Source organism: Melospiza melodia, unplaced genomic scaffold (assembly GCF_035770615.1).
Source record: "Melospiza melodia melodia isolate bMelMel2 unplaced genomic scaffold, bMelMel2.pri scaffold_32, whole genome shotgun sequence".
Classification (NCBI taxonomy): domain Eukaryota; kingdom Metazoa; phylum Chordata; class Aves; order Passeriformes; family Passerellidae; genus Melospiza; species Melospiza melodia.
The window spans coordinates 9,000,159-9,023,611 of NW_026948638.1; the positions used below are offsets into that span (position 1 = coordinate 9,000,159).

At 52.1% G+C, this 23,453-nt stretch overlaps 1 protein-coding gene across 1 annotated transcript in view; it reads right to left on the reverse strand.

Annotated features, from left to right (window-relative positions):
• Window positions 1-13,924: 13,924 nt before the first annotated feature.
• The window catches only part of LOC134434134 (olfactory receptor 14J1-like), a gene marked incomplete at its 5' end in the record, with an annotated part of 32,781 nt that continues 23,252 nt past the window's right edge, over window positions 13,925-23,453 (reverse strand). The window contains one exon of the mRNA XM_063182826.1: window positions 13,925-13,966. Coding sequence (XP_063038896.1) covers window positions 13,925-13,966 — 42 coding nt within the window. The remainder of the gene's footprint in view (window positions 13,967-23,453) is intronic.

Here is a 23,453-nt window from a genome sequence, read left to right on the forward strand (position 1 = left end):
CGGTCCAGTTTCCGAAAGAAGAAAGACGACTCCCATCTGGTGGAGTCCAGCTCCCCGGATGTGGGTCCACCTTTTAACTGCAGAGACTATAAATCTCATAACAGTGATGTCCAGCTTCCCTTTGGTCGAAACCATAAACCCTTGAGGTGACGTTCATCTTCCTTTCTCAAGCTGTTTTTCTCTGTTTCAATAAGGTGTGAGATAAACATATTTCCTTTATATATGTTCCAAAGCTATAGTTTCAAGGATACAAGTAATATTCTAAAATTATACTTCAAAAGGTTATTATTGAAGAGCTTTTTATGGATTAAATGCAAGCAAAAAGCAACATCCATAACACCTTAATTCCAATGCTCCTAAATCAACCAGGGTTAATTGCAAACAAAAGATAGGTTTAAAGGCCTTTTCCCATGCTTTATTTTCCTCAGATATTATTAGAATTTGCAACTATCCCATTGTCCATGTCCACACATTTGCATTTACAAGTACACACATCGCCTGTTTGTACCTGACACGAAACACAGCTTTGCATCTCACAAAAATGCTATTGGTTTAAGCGTTAATCCTTTGATAACAGGTGTCCTTTTTCAGGCTCATAAAAAGGTACCTGGACGTCCGTAACTCTTTGTCTTTATTCTCTCATATTGTCCTAATTCAATTTGTCCAAATTATTCTTACTCTAATTGTATTAGTATTTTTATAACCACTTTATTCCAATTAAACTTTTAAAATTTTAAAAACAAGTGATTGGCGATTTTCACACCTTCATTAATTTACTAAGCTCTAGCAGCTATTTATTTATTCCTCTTTCTGGTAATTAGATATATTTATAGACTTTTTATCATCTTTTAACAATACAGGGTTGGGGGGGGGGCACTTTGGGTTCCCTGGAGACATTTCTCGGGCACATTTGGGGCATTTTTGGGTCTGGGGAGAGAATTCAGAGAGAACTTGAGGGTCTTGAGAACACTTGTGGAAGACGGGTGGGCACTTGGAGGGGCACTCAGGGATTCTGAGGGACAGTTCGGGGTCCGGGGAAGAACTTGGGGCTCCACGGGGGCCCTTGGAGGTCGGGGACGGGAATTAGGGGCCCTTCGGGGTCCCGGCGGGCCCTTGGGGGACGCAAACGGGGCTCCCTGGGGCACGGGGGATGACGGGAGTTGTAAGCGCGGGTATCATACGGTTTAACAGGGCCGCGGAGCATCACGGGAGTTTGAGGCGCAGCAGCAATGGCTCTCGGTAAGGCGTGGGGCATGATGGGAGATGAAGTCCGGACTAAAATAGTGCTTACATGCGCTGCGGAGCATGATGGGGGCCGTACTCCCGGAAGTGGCTCGAACACGACGTTTAGGGGTCCGGGAAGGCACTTGGGGGATATTTCTGCGTCCGAGCCGCGACTTGAGATCCTCTGGGGGAACATAAACGCTTTGGGAGCCCTTAGGAGTAGCTCGGGGAGCTCTAACCGGGCTCTATAGGGCGCGGGGCACGGCAGGAGTTTTAGGCGCGGGAGTGTTCTGAGGGGCTCTGGGGCCGCGGGGGATGAGAGGAGATGAAATCCCAGAAGTGGCTGTAGCAGGCATCTGTGGGGTTGGGAGCACTCAGGGGGTCCGGGGACTCTTTGGGGGTGCCAAATAGGCGCTGAGGGGGCACGGATCGATCCTGGAGGGTCTGGGGGACACTTATGGCACAGATGGGGGCGGATCCCGGGGGTTCTGTGGAGCATAGGGCATGATGGGAGTCTTAATTCCGGCTCTAATCGGGTTCAATTTGGCCGCGGGGCATGACGGGAGTTGTAGGCAAAAAGAAAAGATGGCTCCTAGCCTAGGCACTTCCTCCAGGCCTGGATCCCTGGCGCTGATTGGCTACAGGCAGTGATGGGCGGGAGCCTCGGCAAATGGGATGCGGTGGAGGTGGGAAGAGCCCATTCACCCTCCCCCAATCTCTCTCAGTACAGACCAGTTCATCCTCAGTACAGCCTAGTCACTCCCAATACACCTGAGTTTATTCCCAGTCCCTTCCAGTTCACCCCAATTTCTCCAGAGGATGCCCCAGTGTACCCAGTCTTTCCTGCAATGTCCCAAGTGTGCCCCGCTTGCCCCACTATCACTCCCAGTATGTCCCAGTGTACCCTACAGTCCATCCCAGTCCACCCACATTCCCCCTCAGCATTCCTTGTATTCCCAGGTTGTCCCAGTCCTCCCCAGTGTCACTCCCAGTATGTCCCAGTGTCTCCCACAGCGTTCCCAGTGTTCCCCAGTATGTCCCAGTCCTCCCCAGTGTTTCCAAGGACAGTTTAATTTCTCTCGGTGGCCGTGGCAGCCAAACCCAGCAGTGGGGTCAGTGCAGTGCCCATGGCCACAGCCCCTTGCAGGGGCCCAGTGCAGCTTGGGTTGATGATCCACCCTCACAGCTGGCCCAGGGCAGCTCTGCAGTGCCTTTGGTGGCACCTGGGGCTGGCACACACCTGAGCAGTGTGTGTTTGCAGTGGGGAAACTCAGCAGTTTGAGATTGCTGCAACAAGTACAAAAAGGGAAAACCCCTCTTAGGCTGGGTGCAGCCAGCTCTGCAAGCACAGCAGGTCCAAGGGCAGTGAGCACAGACAGGATGGGGCTGGGCAATGTGGAGCAAGGTTGTCCACACTGGGTCAGAGCTCCAGGAACAGCTTCTGTGAGCAGGCCAGAGCTGCTGAGGAGAGACCCTGGGTCAATATAAATCACAGAATGCTGCAACACCTCTGCTCTAAAGAGAAATAAAATAAAATACATCCCTTAAAATAAGAATGTGTATTTTTTTACAAGGTGTTTGAAATCTGTCTCCATAACATGACTTGGAAAATTTTAATGAACCTCTCGGGGCTTTAATGTTGTTTACATCAGACTCAGTCCCTGAGAGTGTCTTCAAAAAACTTCTCAAGAACTCAAAGTTAAATTTAGACTCCAAAGTTTCATGAAGTTTTAATGTGTTCCGCTGAGGGATACGACTGGGAAAGTGTCCCCAGGTTCCAGTCAGAGCAGAACACTCCAGTCAGAGCAGAACACTGGAGGCAGTGATGGCAGCTGGGGACAAACAAGGCAAAGGTGTCTCTGGTGCTGAGCAAAGCTGGATGTGTTTCAGGAATGCAAAGGGCCAAGGCCTGAGCCCCAGCCCCTGGCCAGGCAGATCCTGTCCCTCCCTCCTTGCTCAGGGCTCTTCCTGGGATGGGCGCTGGCATGTGGGGATGTGCAATGCCAAGGGCAGGAGCATGGGGCGGCCCCTGCCAGGCTGCTGAGCAGGGACAAGGAGGCAATGAGGCCCCAGCCCTGCAAGGGTCACTTGTCCCCTCTTGGCCCCAGGCCCAGGGCCAGCAGCCATGGCCAAAGTGCTGCCCAAGTTGGCTCTGCCATCCCTGTGCCCTGTGCAGCCCAGGCTGTCCCACGGTGTCCCTGCCCTGTGCCTCTGTCCCTGCAGGCTGTCTGCATCCCCCGGCTGCCCCACCTGGCTGGGCCTTTCCTTTGCTGACAGCTCTGCCTCCTGCCTGCCTCTGCCTGCCCACACAAAGCCTGGGGCTGATACCAAAAGGGTTCATTCCATTTTTATCCTACCCGTGAACTTTCAGCACAGGAACAAGGCATGCAGGGGCTGCTTTCCCAGCAAGGATGGTTTGAAGAGAAGAAGTTTGGAAGTCATCTGGCTCAAGGGTGCAGGGATAGAGAAAACAAGGAGTGAATCTGGGAACTAGGAGTGGGTTTTATGGAAATGGGAAAATTATCACATTTTGTGACTGTGTATAAGCAACATACAGGTAGAATCACATGTCTATGTAAGGAATTATCCCTCACTAGGACTCAGGCTTGAATAAATTATGCCCTCTTAAGTAGCAAATCAGTGTTAAGGAGCCTTATTCTGATATTTCAGAGATTTGGTGTCAGTGGTTTCTCACAGAACCAAGGAGTCAGCTGTGACACTGTGCAAACTCATGCAACAAAGGGTCCATTGTGACACAGCAGAACACCATGGAACCAAAATCCATTTTGGCACATTGGGGCCAAATTGAACCAATGCTCCAGTGTGGTACTGCGGATCCAAGGAGAACATTGTGATCCTGAGAAACCTCTTGGAGCCAAGGGGCCATTGTGACACAGCAAGGCCTGGTGGAACCATGGGTCCATGGTGACACTGCAGAACCTCCTGGAACCAATGTGACGGTGTTCTACTGTGGAACCTCATGGAACAAAGGGTCCATGGTGACACTGCAGAACCAAGGAGACTGCTGCTGGCAGTGTGAGAGCTCAAGGAACCAGAAGTCCACTGTGAAACGGCAAGGCCTGATGGAACCAAGGGTCCCTTGTAAAACTGTGTGGCCTCATGGAACCATGAGCCATTGTGACATAGTGTGGGAACACGGAGCATAGGGACCACTGTGACACTGCGGATCCAAGGAGACCATTGGGACTGAGGAATCTCATGGAACCAAGAGCCCATTGTTCCATTGTGGGGCCCTGTGAAACCAAGGGGAACACAGTGACATTGCAGGGCCTCATGGAACAATGGAGACTGTTCTGACACTTTGGGACCCACTGGAACCAAGGGGCCATTAGAGCAAGGCAGGGCCTGGTGGAATCAAGGGGACTGCAGTGAACACTGTGGGTGTCCATGGGATGATGGGTCCATTCTGACACTACGGAACCAAGGATACCATTGTGACACTCTGGGGGATCATGGAACCAAAGGTCCATTGTGACACAGCAGGGCCTCATGGAACCATGGAGGCCATTTTTACACTTGGAGGCCTTGTGAAACCAAAGGGCCATTGTGGCACTTCTGGGCCTTGTGGAGCCAAGGAGACCATAGTGACACTGTGGGGCTCAGTGAAACCAATGGTCTGTTGTGACACTGCAAGGCCTTATGGGATCATGGAGACCATTGTGACACTACAAGGCCTCATGGAAGCAAGGAACCATTGTGACACTATGGAGTCTTGGCAGGCCAAGGGGCAGTTGTCACACTGTGTGGCACCATTGAATCAAGGAGTCCATTGTGACACTGCAGGGCCCCATGGAACTAAGGATCCATGGAACAGTTCAGGACCCCATGGAACCAAATGTCTATTGTGACATTGTGGGGCCTCATGGAATCCTGGAGGTTATGATGACACTTGGAGGCCTCGTTTGGTTTAGGAGGCCCTGCAGGGCCTCATGGAACCAAGGAGACCCTTCTGACACTGTGAGTCCCCATGGAACCAAGGGTCCACTGTGACACTGCAGCCCCAAGGAGACCCCTGTGACACCGCCAAGACTCATGGAAGCAAGGGACCATTGTGACACTGTGGAGCCCCATGGAAACAAGAGGCCAGTGTGAGACATCTGGGCCTGATGGAACCAAGGATCTGATGTGACACCACCACTGTGACACTGCAGGGCCCCATGAATCCAAGGGAACAGGGAACGGCTCTGTTTGGCTTGGCCTGACTGGTCCAACTGCCCTTGGCATGTCGAGGGTCTCTTCTCATGTACGTCTGAAACCCTGGGGCTCTGGGCTTTCCTTCAAATGGAAAAGAACTGCTTTTCTCATCCAAGCATCCATGGCCAAAAGGGGATTTCCCCTCCAAAATTCCTAATATTCAGGGTTTGCTCCCAGAGAAAAGATGCCATTAGGCAGCCAAAAGTCTGGCTGGCTTTGTCTTCCTGAGGGCTGGGTCTCACCTGCCTTCAGACACTGTAAGGCTCAGTGCTTTCCTTCCTATGGAAAAGAGCTGTCCCTCCTGCACAAGTACCCATGGCCAAAACTAGTACTTGTCCTCCAAAATTCCTACATTCAATGTTTTTTTCTCCCAGACAAGATCTCCGAGTACAGACAGGTCTGGCTCGCCTTGGCTTCTGGTGGTTGCCTGACTTCTGCCCTGAAACACTGGGGCTCTGCCCTTTCCTTCCTAAGGGAAAAGAACCATCCTTCCTCTCCAGGTGCCCATGGCTGATATTGGGATTCCACCACCAAAAGTCCTATATCCAATTATTGCTCCTACACAAAAGCTGCCATTACAGACAGGTCTGGCTGGCCTTGGTCTCTGGTGCCTGCAGTTCATCAACCCCTGAAGCACTGGGGTTCTGTGCTTTCCTTCCTATGGAAAAGAATCTTCTTATTTCTCCATGACCAAATTGCTACTCCTCCCAAAATATTCACTACATGAAGGGTTTCTCCCAGACAAAACTTGCCGGCTCTCACTGGCACTGTGGGCTCTGATGGCCACCTGTCATCTACCCCTGAAACACTGGGGCTCTCTGCCTTCCTTGTGATGGAAACAGAACAGTCTCCTCGTCCAGGGGCCATGGCCAAATTTGAGATCTGGTGTTAAATTTCATATATGCAAGGATAGCTCCCAATCAAAAGCTGCCAGGAGAGACAAATTTGGTGGCTAGGCCTCCCAGGGGGCTGCTTCTCATCTACCATCAAACTCTGTGGCTCTCTGCTCTCCTTCAGATGGAAAAGAAACGGCCTTTTCATCAAGAGACCAGTGGCCAAAACTTGTATTCTACCTCCCAAATTCTGTGTATCCAAGGATTTCTCTCAGGCACAAGCTGCAATTCCAGAAAGGTCTGGCTCGCCTTGGCCCTTGGTGGCTGCTGCTCATCTGCCCCTGAAACACTGGGCCTCTGCTTTCCTTCCAATGGAAGAGAATTGTTGTTCACATCAAAGTGCACATGGGAAAAACTGAAATTCGGCCTAAAAAATTCCATCTATCCAAGGATTGCTCCAAGGCAAAAGTAGCCAGGACACACAGGTCTGACTGGTCTTGTCCTGAGGTGATTTTCTTAGGTTATGAGCAGAATGTTTTCATTTCCAATACCTTGGAGAGGGCCCAGAGATCTCCCGAGGTGGGGTTTGGAGGCCTCAAGCACATGAGCACAATATAGGGACAGTGGGGCTCTGTGCTCAGTGGGGTGGAGACTGAGGACAGCAGAGAAGAGCCCTGGGAGGGAGTGAAGGGTGGTTTCAGAGATGGTGGCTCCTTTTGACATAGTAGAGAACAGCCAGAGAAAGAAAGAATAATGCAAAGGGCAGATAGGGAGGGCCAGATAGGACCCAAAGAGAAAGGAATTTCCCTCCCAGGGCAGGGCTGTGGTACAGCACATCCACAGCAGGAGCCTGGAGCAGCCAAGGCTTTGTGTGGGCAGGCAGAGGCAGGCAGGAGGCAGAGCTGTCAGCTAAGGAAGGGCCCAGCCAGGTGGGGCAGCCGGGGGATGCAGACAGCCTGCAGGGACAGAGGCGCAGGGCAGGGACACCGTGGAACAGCCTGGGCTGCACAGGGCACAGGGATGAGCAGCAGCTGCAAGACAGCCCTGCCAGAGCCGTCTTGGGCAGCACTTTGGCCATGGCTGCTGGGCCTGAGGCCTGAGGCCACGAGGGGACAAGTGACCCTTGCAGGCCTGGGGCCTCATTGCCTCCTTGTCCCTGCTCAGCAGCCTGGCAGGGGCCGCCCCATGCTCCTGCCCTTGGCATTGCTCATGCCCACATGCCAGTGCCCATCCCGGGAAGAGCCCTGAGTAAGGAGGGAGGGACAGGATCTGCCTGGCCAGGGGCTGGGGCTCAGGGCTTGGCCCTTGGCATTCCTGAAACACATCCAGCTTTGCTCAGCACCAGAGACAACTTTGCCTTGTTTGTCCCCAACCTGTCATCACTGTCTGTAGGGTTCTGCTCTAACTGGAACCTGGGGACATTTTCTGAGTTGAGTTTCTCAGTGGGACCCATAAAAACTTCAAGAAACTTCAGAGTTTCAATTTAACTTTGAGTTCTTGAGAGGTTTTTTGAACACTCCTTCAGGGACTGAGTCTGATGTAAACAACATTAAAGCCCCGAGAGGGTCATTAAAGTCCTTGTGATGTGTCTGTGCTGCTGAGCTGGGCTGGGCTCCTGGCACAGAAGCAGCTCCTGGCAAACCAAGAAGAGCTTCAAAAAGACATTTCTCCTGAGGAGCAGCTCCTCTTTCAGCCCAGCCAGGCTGGGGCACTGCCTGAAGCCACCACAGAGGCACAGAGAGCTTCAATCAGTCAGGGCTGGGAAGGTGCTGAGAAGTGCCTGGGGCAGAATCACTGACAGCCCTCGGCACAGGAACCTCTGGCTGCAGCACAATGCAGCTGCAGCTCCTGGAGCCATCTTCTAAAGCTGGAACATCCCAATGCCTCCAGACTCTGTGAGTAAATCTCTGAATATTTCTGGTGCAGGGGAGGTGAAATGCTCATGAAGCTTTGACATGCGGAGGAATGCTGGTCAGTCATAAAATATTTCCAATACAAGGATTTCATTAAATTAGGACATTTCCAAAGACTTTGTATTCAGTTTCCGAATATTGGAGAATGGCAGGGAGCAGGGACATTAATATTAAAGATTGATTGTGAATTATTAATTATGAAATTTTAAAAGTTCCTGAGACATTGGAACTGTTATTTTAGTTTTCCGTAGATTCACTGGAGATCGCTAATGTACTTTCAGCCACTCTGCCCACGGACAGCACCAGCATCCCCTTTGCTGGACCCATCAGGCTCAGTCTGAGCTGTCCTTTGTCCCATCTGCAAACAGAACCTGCCCCAGCCAGTGCCCTGCAAACAGGCAGGGTTCTGTCAGTCCAAGAAGAGTGCAGAGAGTTTTGGGCTCTGTGAGTGCTGGCAGGGAGAGATCAGGCACAGGGAAACACCTGCAGGAGGGAAATCTCTAGGAAGCAGAGAGAAGATTGGACAATGAGAGAAAGCAAAACCCAGCAATGCTGTGGCAGGGAGAGTTTAGAGATGTCCTCAGGATCCCCTCCAGTGCAGGCCCTCCCTCTGAACAAGCCCTCTCGCTTCTGTGCCCCAGCCAAGCCTCTGCCCTCAGGGCCGGGGCTCCAAGGCATGCAGCCCCTCCTGTGCAGGCAGAGCTGCAGGAGAGCCGTGGGGCAGCTCTGCAGCCCCGGGCCCAGTTCCCTCTGCAGAGCACAGGGCTGGGAGCAGCTGCCCGGCCCTGGGGGCTCTGGCAGGGAGCACAGCTGTCTCAGGGTGACGTTGTCCCCAGTGCCCTGCTCTGGGCAATGCTGTCAGTGCAGCCAGGGAAGGAGCTGCATCTCCCTCAATCCAATGCCATCATAAGGACACTTGGAAGTGTCCCTGAGATTTAAGTCCAAGCTGGGAGCTTCAATCCAGAGTGCAAACCTGTCCTAAAGTATCTCTGAGTTATAAGATTGATGGGGAAAGGCAGAGGTGTTGTGACACTGAAAATGCTGCTGGGTTAATGAAATGAGCAACATGAGTCCTTGGCTACAAATGTGGAGCTGGGCTGTGGTGGATCCATCTCTTCTCAGCAGTACCTGGTGACATTTTAGGGAAAACATGGGAAGATGATCACTCTCCACCTGAGAAAGGTTTAAGCCCAGAGAAACTCTGTTTAGGTCAGAATGAGAGACCATCTCCCCTCACTCTCCTCTCATTACTTTGTCTCACAGAACTTACTCTGTTCTCCCTGAGTTCAGAAACAATGTAGAGGGTTTCTGATTTCCAAGAATAACAGGAGACAAATGGGGGGAGCTCAATCAGAAAACCTCAGAACTCTTAAACACAGAAGCCTGTTAATTAATAATTAAAATAATCCATGTGTGTTACAGAGAAGGGTGTACGGGAAATGGCTTTGATTTTGGTTACAAATATCTCCTCTAACACTTCACTGTCCTTTTCTCCATGAAGAGATCCCCATGTGTAGCCACGGCAAATGTCCAACAGCAGCTCCATCAGGCACTTCCTCCTGCTGGCATTGGCAGACACACCGCAGCTGCAGCTCCTGCACTTCTGCCTCTTGCTGGGCATCTCCCTGGCTGCCCTCCTGGGCAACGGCCTCATCATCAGCGCCGTAGCCTGTGGCCACCACCGGCACACGCCCATGTTCTTCTTCCTGCTCAACTTGGCCCTCGGCGACCTGGGCATGATTTGCACCACTGTCCCCAAAGCCATGCACAATTCCCTCTGGGACACCAGGACCATCTCCTACTCAGGATGTGCTGCACAGCTCTTTTTTTGTGTGTTTTTCATGTCATTAGAGGTTTCCCTGCTCACTGTCATATGCTATGACCGCTACGTGTCCATCTGCAAACCCCTGCACTACGGGACCCTCCTGGGCAGGAGAGCTTGTGCCCACATGGCAGCAGCTGCCTGGGCCAGTCCCTTTCTCTATTCACTGCTGCACACAGCCAATACATTTTCCCTCCCCCTCAGCCATGGCAATGCCCTGGGCCAGTTCATCTGTGAAATCCCACAGATCCTCAAGGTCTCCTGCTCCAAATCCTACCTCAGGGAACTTGGGCTTCTTGCTGTTAGTGTCTGTGTAGCCTCAAGCTGCTTTGTGTTCATGGTTTTCTCCTATGTGCAGATCTTCAGGGCTGTGCTGAGGATCCCCTCTGAGCAGGGACGGCACAAAGCCTTTTCCACCTGCCTCCCTCACCTGGCTGTGGTCTCCCTGTTTTTCAGCACTGCTGCATTTGCCTATCTGAAGCCCTCCTCCATCTCCTCCCCGTCCCTAGATCTGGCAGTGTCAGTCCTCTACTCGGTGGTGCCTCCAGCCCTGAATCCCCTCACCTACAGCCTGAGGAACCAGGAGCTCAAGGCGGCAGTGTGGAGACTGATGACTGGATGGTTTCAGAAGCATTAAACTGCTGACCGTTTTCTGCAAGTCATTGTAATAAAAGTGAACTTTGATAGTTCTTGTTGAATTTGGAGGTTGGTAATTCCTTTCATTCCTTTATTTTTTAAATAGGGTTCACAGAGAAATGCCATTGTTTTTGCCATATTTCATTTTGTTTCTTTCCACCTTTGCTGTGGCTCCAGACTGTGTCAATGAGGAGCTCTGCCCCTTGGTGGCTTCAGGTGAACTAAAGGGTCTCCCAGAAGAGATCCTCTCATCAGAGACTTTTCACCACAGATCCCCCTTCTGTTACCTTCTCTGGAGCTGCAGCAGCAATGTCTGTGTGCAGAGCTGGGGGAAGATCAGGGCTGGCCCAGCAGCTGTGCCCAGCAGCAGCAGCACTTGGTGTTGCCAGTGCTGCTGCTGTGGCCCTGCCCCTCTGCCCTGGTGGCCCTGGTGTTGCTGTAGGGCCTGAGTGCTCTCGGGGCCGGGCACAGCCCTGGGGGTGGCAGTGCCGGGGCTGCAGCAGGGACAGGCCATGGGCACTGCTGGGGCAGCGCTGACACCTCAGGCCAGGCCCTGGGGGCTCCAGGCTCCTTGCCCAGGCTCTCTCAAGAACACGGCCAGGCCAATGCTCAGCACAGAAAACCCCCGTGAGCAGCCCCAGGCTGGCTGTGGGCAGGCTGGGGGCAAACAGCATGGCTGGGGCTCTGCAAGGGCCCTGGGGGCAGATGGGAAGGAGCAGCAGAGCAGGGGCTGATGCATCCCCAGTGCGCTGCACAGCCCAGGGCAGCATCCCAGAGCGTCCTTATGGAGCTGCCAACAACATCTCCCCTCTGCAGCCCTGGCCTCTCCCCCAACTCACACAGGTGCCCCATCCTTGCAGGCACAGACATGGCAGCACTGGCTCAGCACCCCTTGTTTGCATTGCATAGAGCAGGGGGAGCACCCTCATGCTGTTTGTGTGGGGACATGAACCTGAGGGAGCACAAATGCCATCAGCCTCTGGGGCCAGCAAGGGCTGGGGGACACCAGGGAAATCACTCAGGTTTATTGTGACAATAAATGGGGGGAGTTGAGCAATTCTAACCTGCACCCTAACACCACCTTGTCTCACCTGAGCCTCCTCTAGATTATACAACCACAGCTCCCTCATGTCTTTTCAACCAGACTTCTGTTCCAGACCCCTCCCCAGCCTTGTTGCCCTTCTCTGGACATGCTCCAGCCCCTCCATGGCCTTCCTAATTTGGGGGCCCAGAACTGGACACAGCCCTTGACGTGTGGCCTCGCCACTGCCAAGAGCAGAGGAACAATCCCTGCCCTGGCCCTGCTGGCCACACAATTCCTGATCCAGCCAGGAGCCATTGGCCTTCTTGCCCACCTGGACACACTGCTGGCTCATGTCCAGCCTGCTGTCCATCAGTCCCTGCAGGTCCCTTTCTGCCTGGCCGCTGTCCAGCCACTCTGTCCCCAGCCTGTAGTGCTGCAGGGCTTGTTGTGGCCAAAGTGCAAGACCCGGCACTTGGACTTGTCAAACCTCACCTTGTTGGATTTGGGCCCTGGATCCAGCCTGTCCAGGGCCCTCTGCAGAGCCCTCCTACCCTCCAGCAGATCCACGCTCACACCCAGCTTGGTGTCATCTGCAAATTTGCTGATGCTGGACTCAGTCCCCTCATGCAGATCATCAGTGCAGACATTGAAATCCACGCTGGCTAGCTCTGATCCCTCGGCCATCCTGTGGGCACCCTGTGATGGCACTCAGGGTGATCTGTTCCATAACCTCGCTGGGCACCCAGGTCAGGCTGACAGGCCTGGAGTTCCCCAGCTCCTCCTTCCAGCCCTTCTTGGGGATGGGCTCACATTGGCACCTCCAGTCCTCTGGGACCTCCCTGCTGAGCCAGGACTGATGGTGAATGATGGAGAGCAGCTTGGGGAGCTCATCCACAGCTCCCTCATCCCCCTGGGATGGATCCCATCTGCTCCCAGAGACACCTGTGAGCATCTGAGTGGCTCAGCAGGTCCCCAGCTGCTTCCTCCTGGATTACAGGGGGCTGTTCTGCTCCCTGTGCCCATCTACCAGCTCAGGAGAACACTTGTCCTGAGGAAAACTTCACTTATTGTTGAAAATTGAGGGTAAGAAGGGATTAAATACTTCAGTCTTTCCCTCTTCTTTAGTTACTCTATTCCCCACTCTATCCAACAATGAATAGAGGTTCTTCTTACACTTCCTTTCACTATAATTTATTTATACAAATATTTTTTATTATTTTTCACCCAAGTGGTCAGGTTAACCTCTAATTGAGGTTTCACATCTCTGTTTTTCTTTCTGCATGGCCTAACAACATTCTTAAACAAACTCTGATTTGCCAGACCTTCTCTCCAAAGGTGATGCACCCTCTTTTTTCTGCTGAGTTCTCATGAAAGCTCCATGCACAGCCAGGACAGTAATTTTCCTCACTTGCTCATCTTTTGGCACCAAGGGACAGGCTGCTCCTTCCCCCTAATAATTAGTTTCTTTAAGTGTGTCCATCTTTTCCTGGACCCCTTTGTTTTTGAGTGCTGTTTCCCTTAAATAATCAGTCCCTGATTCAGTACTCTCCAAATCTGCATCCTGAATAGGCCAAGGTCTGCCCTCTCTAATTCCAGTGTAGACATTTTGTTGATACCCCTCCTTCTTTCACAGGATATTGAAAACTCCAGTATTTTATGGTCACTGTATCCCAGGCAGCCTCCAACCAGCACATCTCCACCAGCCCTTCTCTCTTTGTGAACAGCAGCAGACAGAGCTTTTCTTGGGAGTGGGATTGTTACCAAATATTTGGCAAAATAATACAACTCCATAACCCCAATGTAGCACTAAGAAGCAGCATTCTTTATTTGGCTGCATGCGCAGGGGGATAGCTCCTCCCAAAGCTCTGCATGCTGAGTACAGGAAAGTTTCTGTTTATATTCTGTATTTTGCACACATATGCATTGATTGTCCTGGACTAAACATACTTATGATAATCATTTCCCCAAAATAATTAACATATTTCCCCTCCCCTTTACCCATGCATTCTCCTGTCCTGGGGGTTCTCTCTGGTGGTCCCTGGTGGTCGTGGACCCCAATGTTCCTGTGGGCCTGGCTGAGCTGGCAGGACACTGAGGCTGCTGAACTTCCAGTTCCCCTTCTCACACAATGGGCACTGTGTGGTTTCCATAGGCCTGAGGTTCTGGAGAACCAGCATTGTGTGTGCTCACCTGGTGCAGCCAATTTATCATCTGGTAACATGAGGTCACAGAGTGGGCTATGACATCACAGAGTAGGTTATGGGAGGTCATCGAGCAGCTGCGACATCATAGACAGTCTCTGGGACATCACAGAGACAGGTGTGACATCACAGGACAGAGGAGTGACATCACAGAGCAGACTATGACATCACAGAATTGGCTGTGACATCAGAGACGAGCCATGTGACATTAGATAATGGGTTGTGACATCACAGAGAAGGCTGTGACATCGGGGGGGTGGCTGTGTGACATCACAGGAGGGAATGTGTGACTTCACAGAGTGTGTTGTGGCATCAAAGACCAGCTTACCAATATCTGAGAATAAACTATGACATCACAGAGCAGGCTGTGACATCATAAAGCCATCTGTGACATCACAGGAGGGCCGTGTGACATCACAAGAGGGCTGTGTGAGGTCACTGGGTTGGTCTCTCTTCCCCAGCCCCCCCTCACAGTTTTCCCCCAGAAGTCCAAAGCTGTTCATGCCCAGCAGGGTTCCTGTCCCCTGGTATCTCCCTGGCCCACCTGGAGCTGCAGCCTCCACCAAGGATGTTCCACAAGATCAACCCCAAAACCTGACACAGGGACGAGGGGCTGGGCTGTGTGACCAGTACATCAAGGACAGGGATTATCCAGGTCACTGTGGCCTGGGTGGGGTTCCCCAGGGCAGGAAAGATGTCTGGCAGCTGGAGCAGGGTCTGGGAAGGGCCTCCAAGGTGGGGCTGGAGCCCTTGGGCTGTGAGCAGAGACTGAGGGAGCTGGGCTGGTCCAGCCTGGAGCAGGGAAGGCTGAGGGGCTCCTCATGCCAGCCTGGGAGTGCCAGCAAGGAGGGGATGGAAAACATAGAGCCAGGCTCTTCACAGGGGGACCTAGGGGGAGACAAAATCCAATGGGAAGGGGAAAGAGGGGAGATCAGCCACAACAGGAGGAGTTGAAATGAGTCAGGCTGGTTTCAGCATTTCTTCAACACCAAAAGCAGCCTGACCCCCTTGTCCATCCACCAGTGACATCTTAAAAAATGGGGAATTATTCAGGCTGTTTTATCCCACTTCACCCAGAGCATCCTGATACATCAGCATAAGTATATTTATATCGGTAACAGAATCATCTTTGTCTAAAATTGGTTTTGTACAAAAATCCCTTTGTGAATGGTGGACATGTCAGATGCTGCTGGCATATCTCACATTGCTGAGAGAAGAGTTTCAATGTGTCTTAAATTGTATCATGTTTACATTTTTTATGTTGGCCATGAAAAGAAACTTTCTGTACCTCTGAGCCTCACCAGTTCCTGACCCCCAAAGGACACAAACCTGGTGAGTTCTGGTTCCCATTCCACTGGTGGCACCTGCACCTGCCTCCATCCCCAGAGCAGAGCTCCCTTGTCCCAGAGAGTCCCTGGCAATGCAGGGATGAAGGAAACAGGACAGGCTGTGGGGATCGGGGCAGGGCACAGCCAGGGATTTGGGGTGGTTGTGAGCCCAGGGCAGGATGTGGCCCTTGGCCTTGGTGAACCTCATCCCATTGTCCTGGGCCCATGGCTCCAGCCTGGCCAGATCCCTCTGCAGAGCTTCCTGCCCCTCAGCACAGCCACACTGCCACCCAGCCTGGGCTCACCTGGGAATTGACTGAGGGTGCCCTCGATGGCCTCATCCAGATCAGAAATAAAGAGATTTCACTGACCTGGCCCCAATCCTGAGCCCTGGGGACACCTCTGGATGTGACTCCACTCCTCAGCTGCTCTGAGTGCCAGGGGTTGGATGAGGGAAATGGTGGGGAGGGGGTTGGGACAAAGTGTGATTGATTGTCAGCCATGAAGGGGCTTGATTTTCATATCTGTTCAGACTGCATGAGGAGGGGCAGGGGATCATTATCAACTGAGGATTGCTATACCAGGTTTAAAAGGGAAAAAGAAAACTAAACAGGACAAAACAATTCTCCTGTCATTGTTTTCAATATAGTAGATTCACTTTGAATACACTTCTGGAATCTTTCTAATTAACCACAGAAGAATTCAAGACTTGAATTATTCCCATGGGCTTGTCTTGTTTGGGTGTTTTGAACAAATGTTTATGAGCCTTTGTCACTATATTTCTCAACTGAAGAGCTCAAGAAAGAAGAGGCCTCTGAAAAAGTAAAATTCATCAGCACCCTCCAAGGTGCTGAGGATCCATCCCCATCAGAGCAGCAATGAACAGAAGTGGGCACAGCTTTGTGCCTGCCCCAGCTTTGGCACGAGCCCTGGGCCTGGAGCAGGAGAAGCTCTTGAGGGCCCCAAGGCCGGGGCTCTTGTGCTGCCCTGGGCAGATGGGATGGCAGCAGGGGCTGCAGAGCTCTCAGCACCTCAGCCCGAGGGGAGCAGGGCAGCCAGGGAGCCTCCTTTGGCCTTGGCCAAGCACCTTCCCACATGGCTGGGGCTGAGTGCTGTGGCAGCTGCAGCTGCTGCTGTGCCCTTGCCATGGGCTGAGGCCGTGGGGCAGTGCCCAGAGCAGCCTGGCCTGAGCAGAGCTGTGGGGCCAGAGCCAGCTGGGCTGGGCTGGGGAGAGGCCCTTGGTGCTGCCCAGAGCTCAGGGCAGCTGGCAGAGCTTGCAGGGAGCTGGGCTGGGTTCAGAGAGCCTGGCCCAGAAACCATCAGTGTCCATCTCGGCCTGGCTGAGCGTACAGGGGCCAAGAAGTGCAGCCCAGGGTCTACAAGTTCTCTGGGTGGGAGCTGAGCTTGTGAGCCCTTGAGCCCTGCCAAGTGCTGGGGCTGCATCTCCAGCTCCAGAGGAGATGGGACAGATGGGAGCAGAGACAAATCATTCCTGCTGCATTCTTTCTTGTGTTTGCTTATACAGGTGACTTGGATCCGTATGTAGAGGAGGTGTTATGTGTCAGATAACACTGGTAGAGTGAGAAGAATATTGTTATTTACCTGAAAATAATATTTCATGCGTAATACACAATAAGTAATAAAAGATACATATGATCAGAAGAGCGTCTGAGTTTTTCAGAGGAGGAAAGACTCATTGGTACTTCCCATAGCCAAACCTGTTCAAATACTTTGCTCAGGGCTTTCTTGAGATGAGAGTAAATGAGCAGAGGCCAAGTCCAGCCAGAGCTCTCTGTCCTGGCAGCTTTTGTCTGGGACACCCTGTGCATATAGGGAATTTTTTGGGGGAGTTTCAATTTTGACCATGGACAGCTGGACAAAGGGATGGTTCTTTTCCATAGGAAGGAAAGCATAGAGCCCAAGCTCTCCAGGAGCTGATGAGAGGCAGCACTCAGCATGCCAAGTTTAGCTGGACCTGTCAGGTTGCCCCTGGGAGGCCAAACCGGCCAGACCTGTTCCATCTCCCCTTGGCTCCACAAGGCCCTGCAGTGTCACAATGTTCTCCTTGCTTCTGCAGTGTCACAATGGCCCAGTGCTTCCATGAGGCCCTGCAGGGTCACAGTGGCCCTTTGGTTCCGTGGGGCCCCACAGTGTCACAATGGTCTCCATGATTCCATGGGGCCTTGCAATGCCACAATGGTCTCCATGGATCCACGGTGCCCCCAGGATCACAATGGCCCTTTGGTTCCATGAGGCCCTGAAATGCAGCAAGGGCTCTTGGCTCCACAAAGCCCTGCTGCTCCACACTGGACCCTTGGGACCATGCAGACCAACAGAGCAACAGTGATGGCTTTGGTGCCACAAGGCCCTACCGTGTCACAGTGGCCCCTTCATTTCACCAGGCCCCACAGTGTCACAATGGTCTCCATGGTTCCACAGGTTCCCTACAGTGTCACCACAGAAAGGAAACCACAGAGCCCCAGTATTTCAGGTTCTGTTGAACTGCAGTCACCAGAGGCCTAGGACAGGCAGACCTGTCTATCCTGGCAGGTTTGTTTGGGAGCAACTCTTGGATATTTGAAATTTTATATGTGAAATTTTTATATTTATATGTGAAATTTTATATTTGAAATTTTATATGTGGAATCCCAATTTCAGTCATTTTTACCTGGAGGAGAAGGTCCCTTCTTTTCCATAGGAAGGAAAGCACAGAGCCCTTGTGTTTGGAAGGCAGGTGAGAGCCCGCCCTCAGAAGGACAGGGCCAGCCAGACTTGTTGGCAATGGCAGCTTTTCTCTGGCAGCAATCCCTGGACATTGGCAATTTTGGAGAGGGAATCCTGTTTTGGCCGTACATGCTTGAATGAGAAGGGCAGTTCTTTTCCATTTGAAAGTCAGCTCAGAGCCCCAGGGTTTCAGGGGTACATAAGAAGAGACCCTTGACATGCCAAGTTGGACCAATCAGGCCAAGCCAACCAGACCTGTTCCCTGTTCCCTTGGATCCATGGGGCCCTGCAGTGTCATAGTCGTGGTGTCATATTGGAGCCTTGGTACCATGAGGCCCAGATGTGTCGCACTGGCCTCTTGTTTCCATGGGGCTCCACAGAGTCACAATGGGTCCTTGCTTCCATGAGGCCTTGCAGTGTCACAGGGGTCTTCTTGGTGCAGCAGTGTCACAGTGGACCCTTGGTTCCATGGGGACTCAGAGTGTCAGAAGGGTCTCCCTGGTGTCATGAGGCCCTGCAGAGCCCCTTGATTCAACAAGTGTCACAGACATGTTTTCATAAAAATCCTTTTTTAAGGATTTTCCTTCTTGGAAGCTGAGGCCCCAGAAAAAGAATGTAAACAATGGTTATCTGCTGCTGTGAAATGCAACAGGTGCACCTGTGATTGGCCCATGTTGGATGTGTATAGTTAATGGCCAATCAAGGACTGAGCTCTCTCTGGGACAGAGTTGGAGAGAACTCCTTTGTTATTCATTTCTTTTCTGTTCTTAGCTTAGCTAGCCTTCTGAGAACTTTTCTCTCTATTCCTTTTAGTATAGTCATAATGTAATATATATATATCATAAAAGAATAAATCAAGCCTTCGGAACATGAGGTCAACATTCTCGTCTCTCTCTTCATCCTGCAACCCTTGTGACAACTGTGACAAATGAGGCCTCCAAGTGTCATCATAACCTCCAGGATTCCATGAGGCCCCACAATGTCACAATGGACATTTGGTTCCATGGGGTCCTGAACTGTTCCATGGATCCTTAGTTCCATGGGGCCCTGCAGTGTCACAATGGACTCCTTGATTCAATGGTGTCACACAGTGTGACATCTACCCCTTGGCCTGCCAAGACTCCATAGTGTCACAATGGTTCCTTGCTTCCGTGAGGCCTTGTAGTGTCACTATGGTCTCCTTGGCTCCACAAGGCTCTGAAGTGCCACAAAGGCCCTTTGGTTTCACAAGGCCTCCAAGTGTAAAAATGGCCTCCATGGTTCCATGAGGCCCTGCTGTGTCACAATGGACCTTTGGTTCCATGATCCCCCAGAGTCACAATGGTATCCTTGGTCCCACAGTGTCAGAATGGATCCTTCATCCCATGGACACCCACAGTGTTCACTGCAGTCCCCTTGATTCCACCAGGCCCTGCCTTGCTCTAATGGCCCCTTGGTTCCAGTGGGTCCCAAAGTGTCAGAACAGTCTCCATTGTTCCATGAGGCTCCACAATGTCACTTGCTCCCCTTGGCTCCACAGGACCCCACAGTGGAACAATGGACTCTTGGTTCCATGAGGTTTCTCACTCCCAATGGTCTCCTTGGATCCGCAGTGTCACAGCGGCCCCTTGGCTCCGTGTGGCCACGCTGTGTCACAATGGCTCATGGTTCCATGAGGTTCCACAGTAGAAAAGGGTCACGTTGGTTCCATGAGATTCTGCAGTGTCACAATGGACCCATGGTTCCACCAGGCCATGCTGTGTCACAACGGCCCCTTGATTTCAAGAGGTTTTTCAGGGTCACAATGGTCTCTTGGATCCACAGTATCACAATGGACCATTGTTTTAATGTGGCCCCAATGTGCCAAAATGGATTTTGGTTCCAGGGGGTTCCACTCTGTCAGAATGCACCTTTTGTTCCATGAGTTTGCACAGTGTCACAGCTGACTCCTTGGTTCTGTGAGGCCCCACCATCACCAAATCTCTGAAAGATAAGAATAAGTCATCTTAGCACTCAATTGCTGTTTCAGAGGGTATAATTTATTCAGGCCTGAGGTCAAGGAGGCATAACTTGCAACCTCACGTGGACATGTAATTCTACCCATTGGCCCTGCCAGAGCCAACATGGGCAGCACTTTGGCCATGGCTGCTGGCCCTGGGCCTGAGGCCACGAGGGGACAAGTGACCCTTGCAGGCCTGAGGCCTCATTGCCTCCTTGTCCCTTCTCAGCCGCCTGGTAGGGGCCGCCCCATGCTCCTGCCCTTGCCATTGCACATCCCCACATGCCAGTGCCCATCCCGTGAAGAGCCCTGAGCAAAGAGGGAGGGACAGGATCTGCCTGGCCAGGGGCTGGGGCTCAGGCCTTGGCCCTTTGCATTCCTGAAACACATCCAGCTTTGCTCAGCACCAGAGAGACACCTTTGCCTTGTTTGTCCCCAACCTGTCATCACTGTCTGTAGGGTTCTGCTCTAACTGGAACCTGGGCACAGTTTCTCAGTCATGTCCCTCAGTGGGACACATTAAAACTTCAAGAAACTTTGGAGTTTCTTTGTGATTTGGAGTTCTAGAGAAGTTTTTTGAACACTATCTCAGGGACTGAGTCTGAGGTAAAAAACTCCAAAGCCCCAAGAGCATCATTAAAGTTTTGCTAGTCAAGTTATGGAGAAAGATTTCAAAATTATGTAAGAAATAGCTACTACTATTTCAAGATATGTGTTTTATTACTGTTCTCTTTAGAGCAGAGGTGGTTGCAGCATTCTGTGATTGATATTGACCCAGGGTCTCTCCTCAGCAGCTCTGGCTTGCTCACAGAAGCTGTGCCTGGAGATATGACCAGTGTGCACAACCTTGCTCCACATTGCCCAGCCCCATCTTATCTGTCCTCACTGCCCTGGGCCCTGCTGTGCTTGCAGAGCTGGCTGCACCCAGCCTGAGAAGGGTTTTCCCTTTTTGTATTTTTTGAAGCAATCTGAAACTGCTGAGTTTCCCCACTGCAAACAGACACACTGCTCAGGTGTGTGCCAGCCCAGGTGCCACCAAAGGCACTGCAGAGCTGCCCTGGGCCAGCTGTGAGGGTGGATCATCAGCCCAAGCTGCAGTGGGGCCCTGCAAGGGGCTGTGGCCATGGGCACTGAACTGACCCCAGTGCTGGGTTTGGCTGCCACGGCCACCGTGAGAAATGAAACTGTCCTTGTAACACTGTGGAGGACTGGGACATACTGGGGAACACTGGGAACGCTGTGGGAGACCCTGGGACACACTGGGAGTGACACTGGGGAGGACTGGGATAACCTGGGAACACAAGGAATGCTGAGGGGGAATGTGGGTGGAGTGGGATGGACTGCAGGGGTACACTGGGACATACTGGGAGTGATACTGGTGGGTACTGGGGACACTGGGGTGATTGCAGGGAAGACTGGGGACACTGGGGCATCCTGTGTATGACATTGGGATGAACTGGAAGGGACTGGGAATAAACTCAGGTGTATTGGAAGGGACTCCGCTGTACTGGGAGGGATTGGAGAAGCACTGGGATTGAACTGGGGTCTACTTGGGATGAACTTGTCTGTACTGGGGATGAACTGGTCTGTACTGGGAGGGACTGGAGGAGGCTGAATTGGCTCTTCCCGCCTCCACCACATTCCATTTGCCGAGCCTCCGGCCCATCACCGACCGCAGCTAATCAGCACCAGGGATCAGCACTTTGGAGGCAGTGCCTGGAGTTGGCGCCATCTTTTATTATTGCCTACAACTCCCGTCATGCCCTGCGGCTTGATGGAGCTTCATTGCAGGTGGGACTACCATGCCCATCATACCTCGCGCTCCACAGAACCCCCCCCCCCTTCGATCCACCCCCATCTGTGCCATAAGTGTCCCCCAGACCCTCCAGGATCCCTCAGTGCCACCTCAGCGCCCATTTGGGACCCCAGAAGTGTCCCCGGACCCCCTGAGTGCTCCCAACCCCACAGATGCCCGGTACAGCCACTTCTGGGAATTCATGTCCTCTCATCCCTCGCGCCCTCAGACCCCCTCAGAACACAGTCCCGTGCCTAAAACTCCTGCCGTGCCCTGCACCCTAAAGAGCCTCGTTAATGCTCCCCGAGCTCCTGAACTTTTTACGTTCCCCCCGAGAGCCTGAAGTCGCGGCTCGGACGCAGAAGTGTCCCCCAGAAACCTTCCCAGACCCCCAAATGCCGCGTTCGAGCCACTTCCGGGACTACGGCTCCCATCATGCTCCGCAGCGCATGTCCAGTGCTTTTCCAGCCGGGACTTTATCTCCCCGAGATCCACTGAGAGCCATTGCAGCTGCCCCTATAACTCCAGTTATGCTCCGCGGCCATGTTAAGCTGTATTAGACTCATGCTTACAACTTCCATCGCCCCCCGTGCCCCAGAGAGCCCCGTTCAAGACCCCAAGGGCCCACCCGGACCCTGAAGGGCCCCTAATTCCCCTCCCTGACCTCCAAGGGCCCCCATGGACCCCCAAGTGCTGCTCCGGACCCCGAACTGTCCCTCAGAATCCCTGAGTGCCCCTCCAAGTGCCCACCCAGCTCCCCCAAGTGTCCTCCAGACCCTCAAGTTCTGTCTCAATTCCCTCCCAGACCCAGAACTGCCCCAAATGTGCCCCAGAAAATTCTCCATGGACCCCAAAGTGGCCTTTTTTACCCTGTCTGGGAAAATGATAAAAAAGATAACAAAAGGATTTAAAATGGGACTAATTAGCATAAAGGAGAAATCAAGAGCCACACTGGACAGTGAATTAATGAAGGGAATTGTGTTACTTAGAACCAATGACCAATAAATTTTTTGCTTGCTAAAAAGGTATGGGTTTTTTAATTTAAACATTAAAATTCAGTAATACAAATATAGAATAATAATATTATAAATAAGAAAAATAATAATTCTTTTTTTAAGTCAGTAATTTTTTAAGGGGAAATGCATAATTATTTTTATGTTTTGGGATGTCAGTCTGTAAGAGACAGTCCAAAGATCCCTCATCTGCCTCACAGCCGCCGTCAAGGATGGAGATTGAAGCCCTCCCCAAGGACTGAGACTGAGACCCTTCAAATTCTAACCCAGGGGTGCTGGCCTGACTGGAGCGGGATGTCTGCCATGGGAAGCGGGATGTTTCCCATCGGAACCAGTCCTGAAACAACGGGCCCCGCTCACTGCTGGCACCGGTTTGTGCTGTTCAGAACTGGACTGTCTGTACCTGTTCCCAATGGATTTATTCTCCACTGTTCCCTCCATGTGCCGTCCTGCTCCCCTCCTGGCGGTAGATTATAAAAGAGTCCTGAGTTAACCAAAGTCTTTGAGACTCTCCTCGATGTGACCAGACAGATCTATTGGGCGGACCATGAGGATCTCATCTCTCTGTTGGCAGCTATTCCCCCCCTCCTTTTCTCTGTCTCTCTATCCTTTATCTTCTTTCTAATCTTTGTGTTGCATCTGCTTTAGGCACTCAATAAAAGGTGAATTTGTTCTGGTTAATACTGAAAGTGTCCTGCAGTGTGTCTTTGCACCCTGAGATCAGTGAAACGAACCATCGTGACCCCC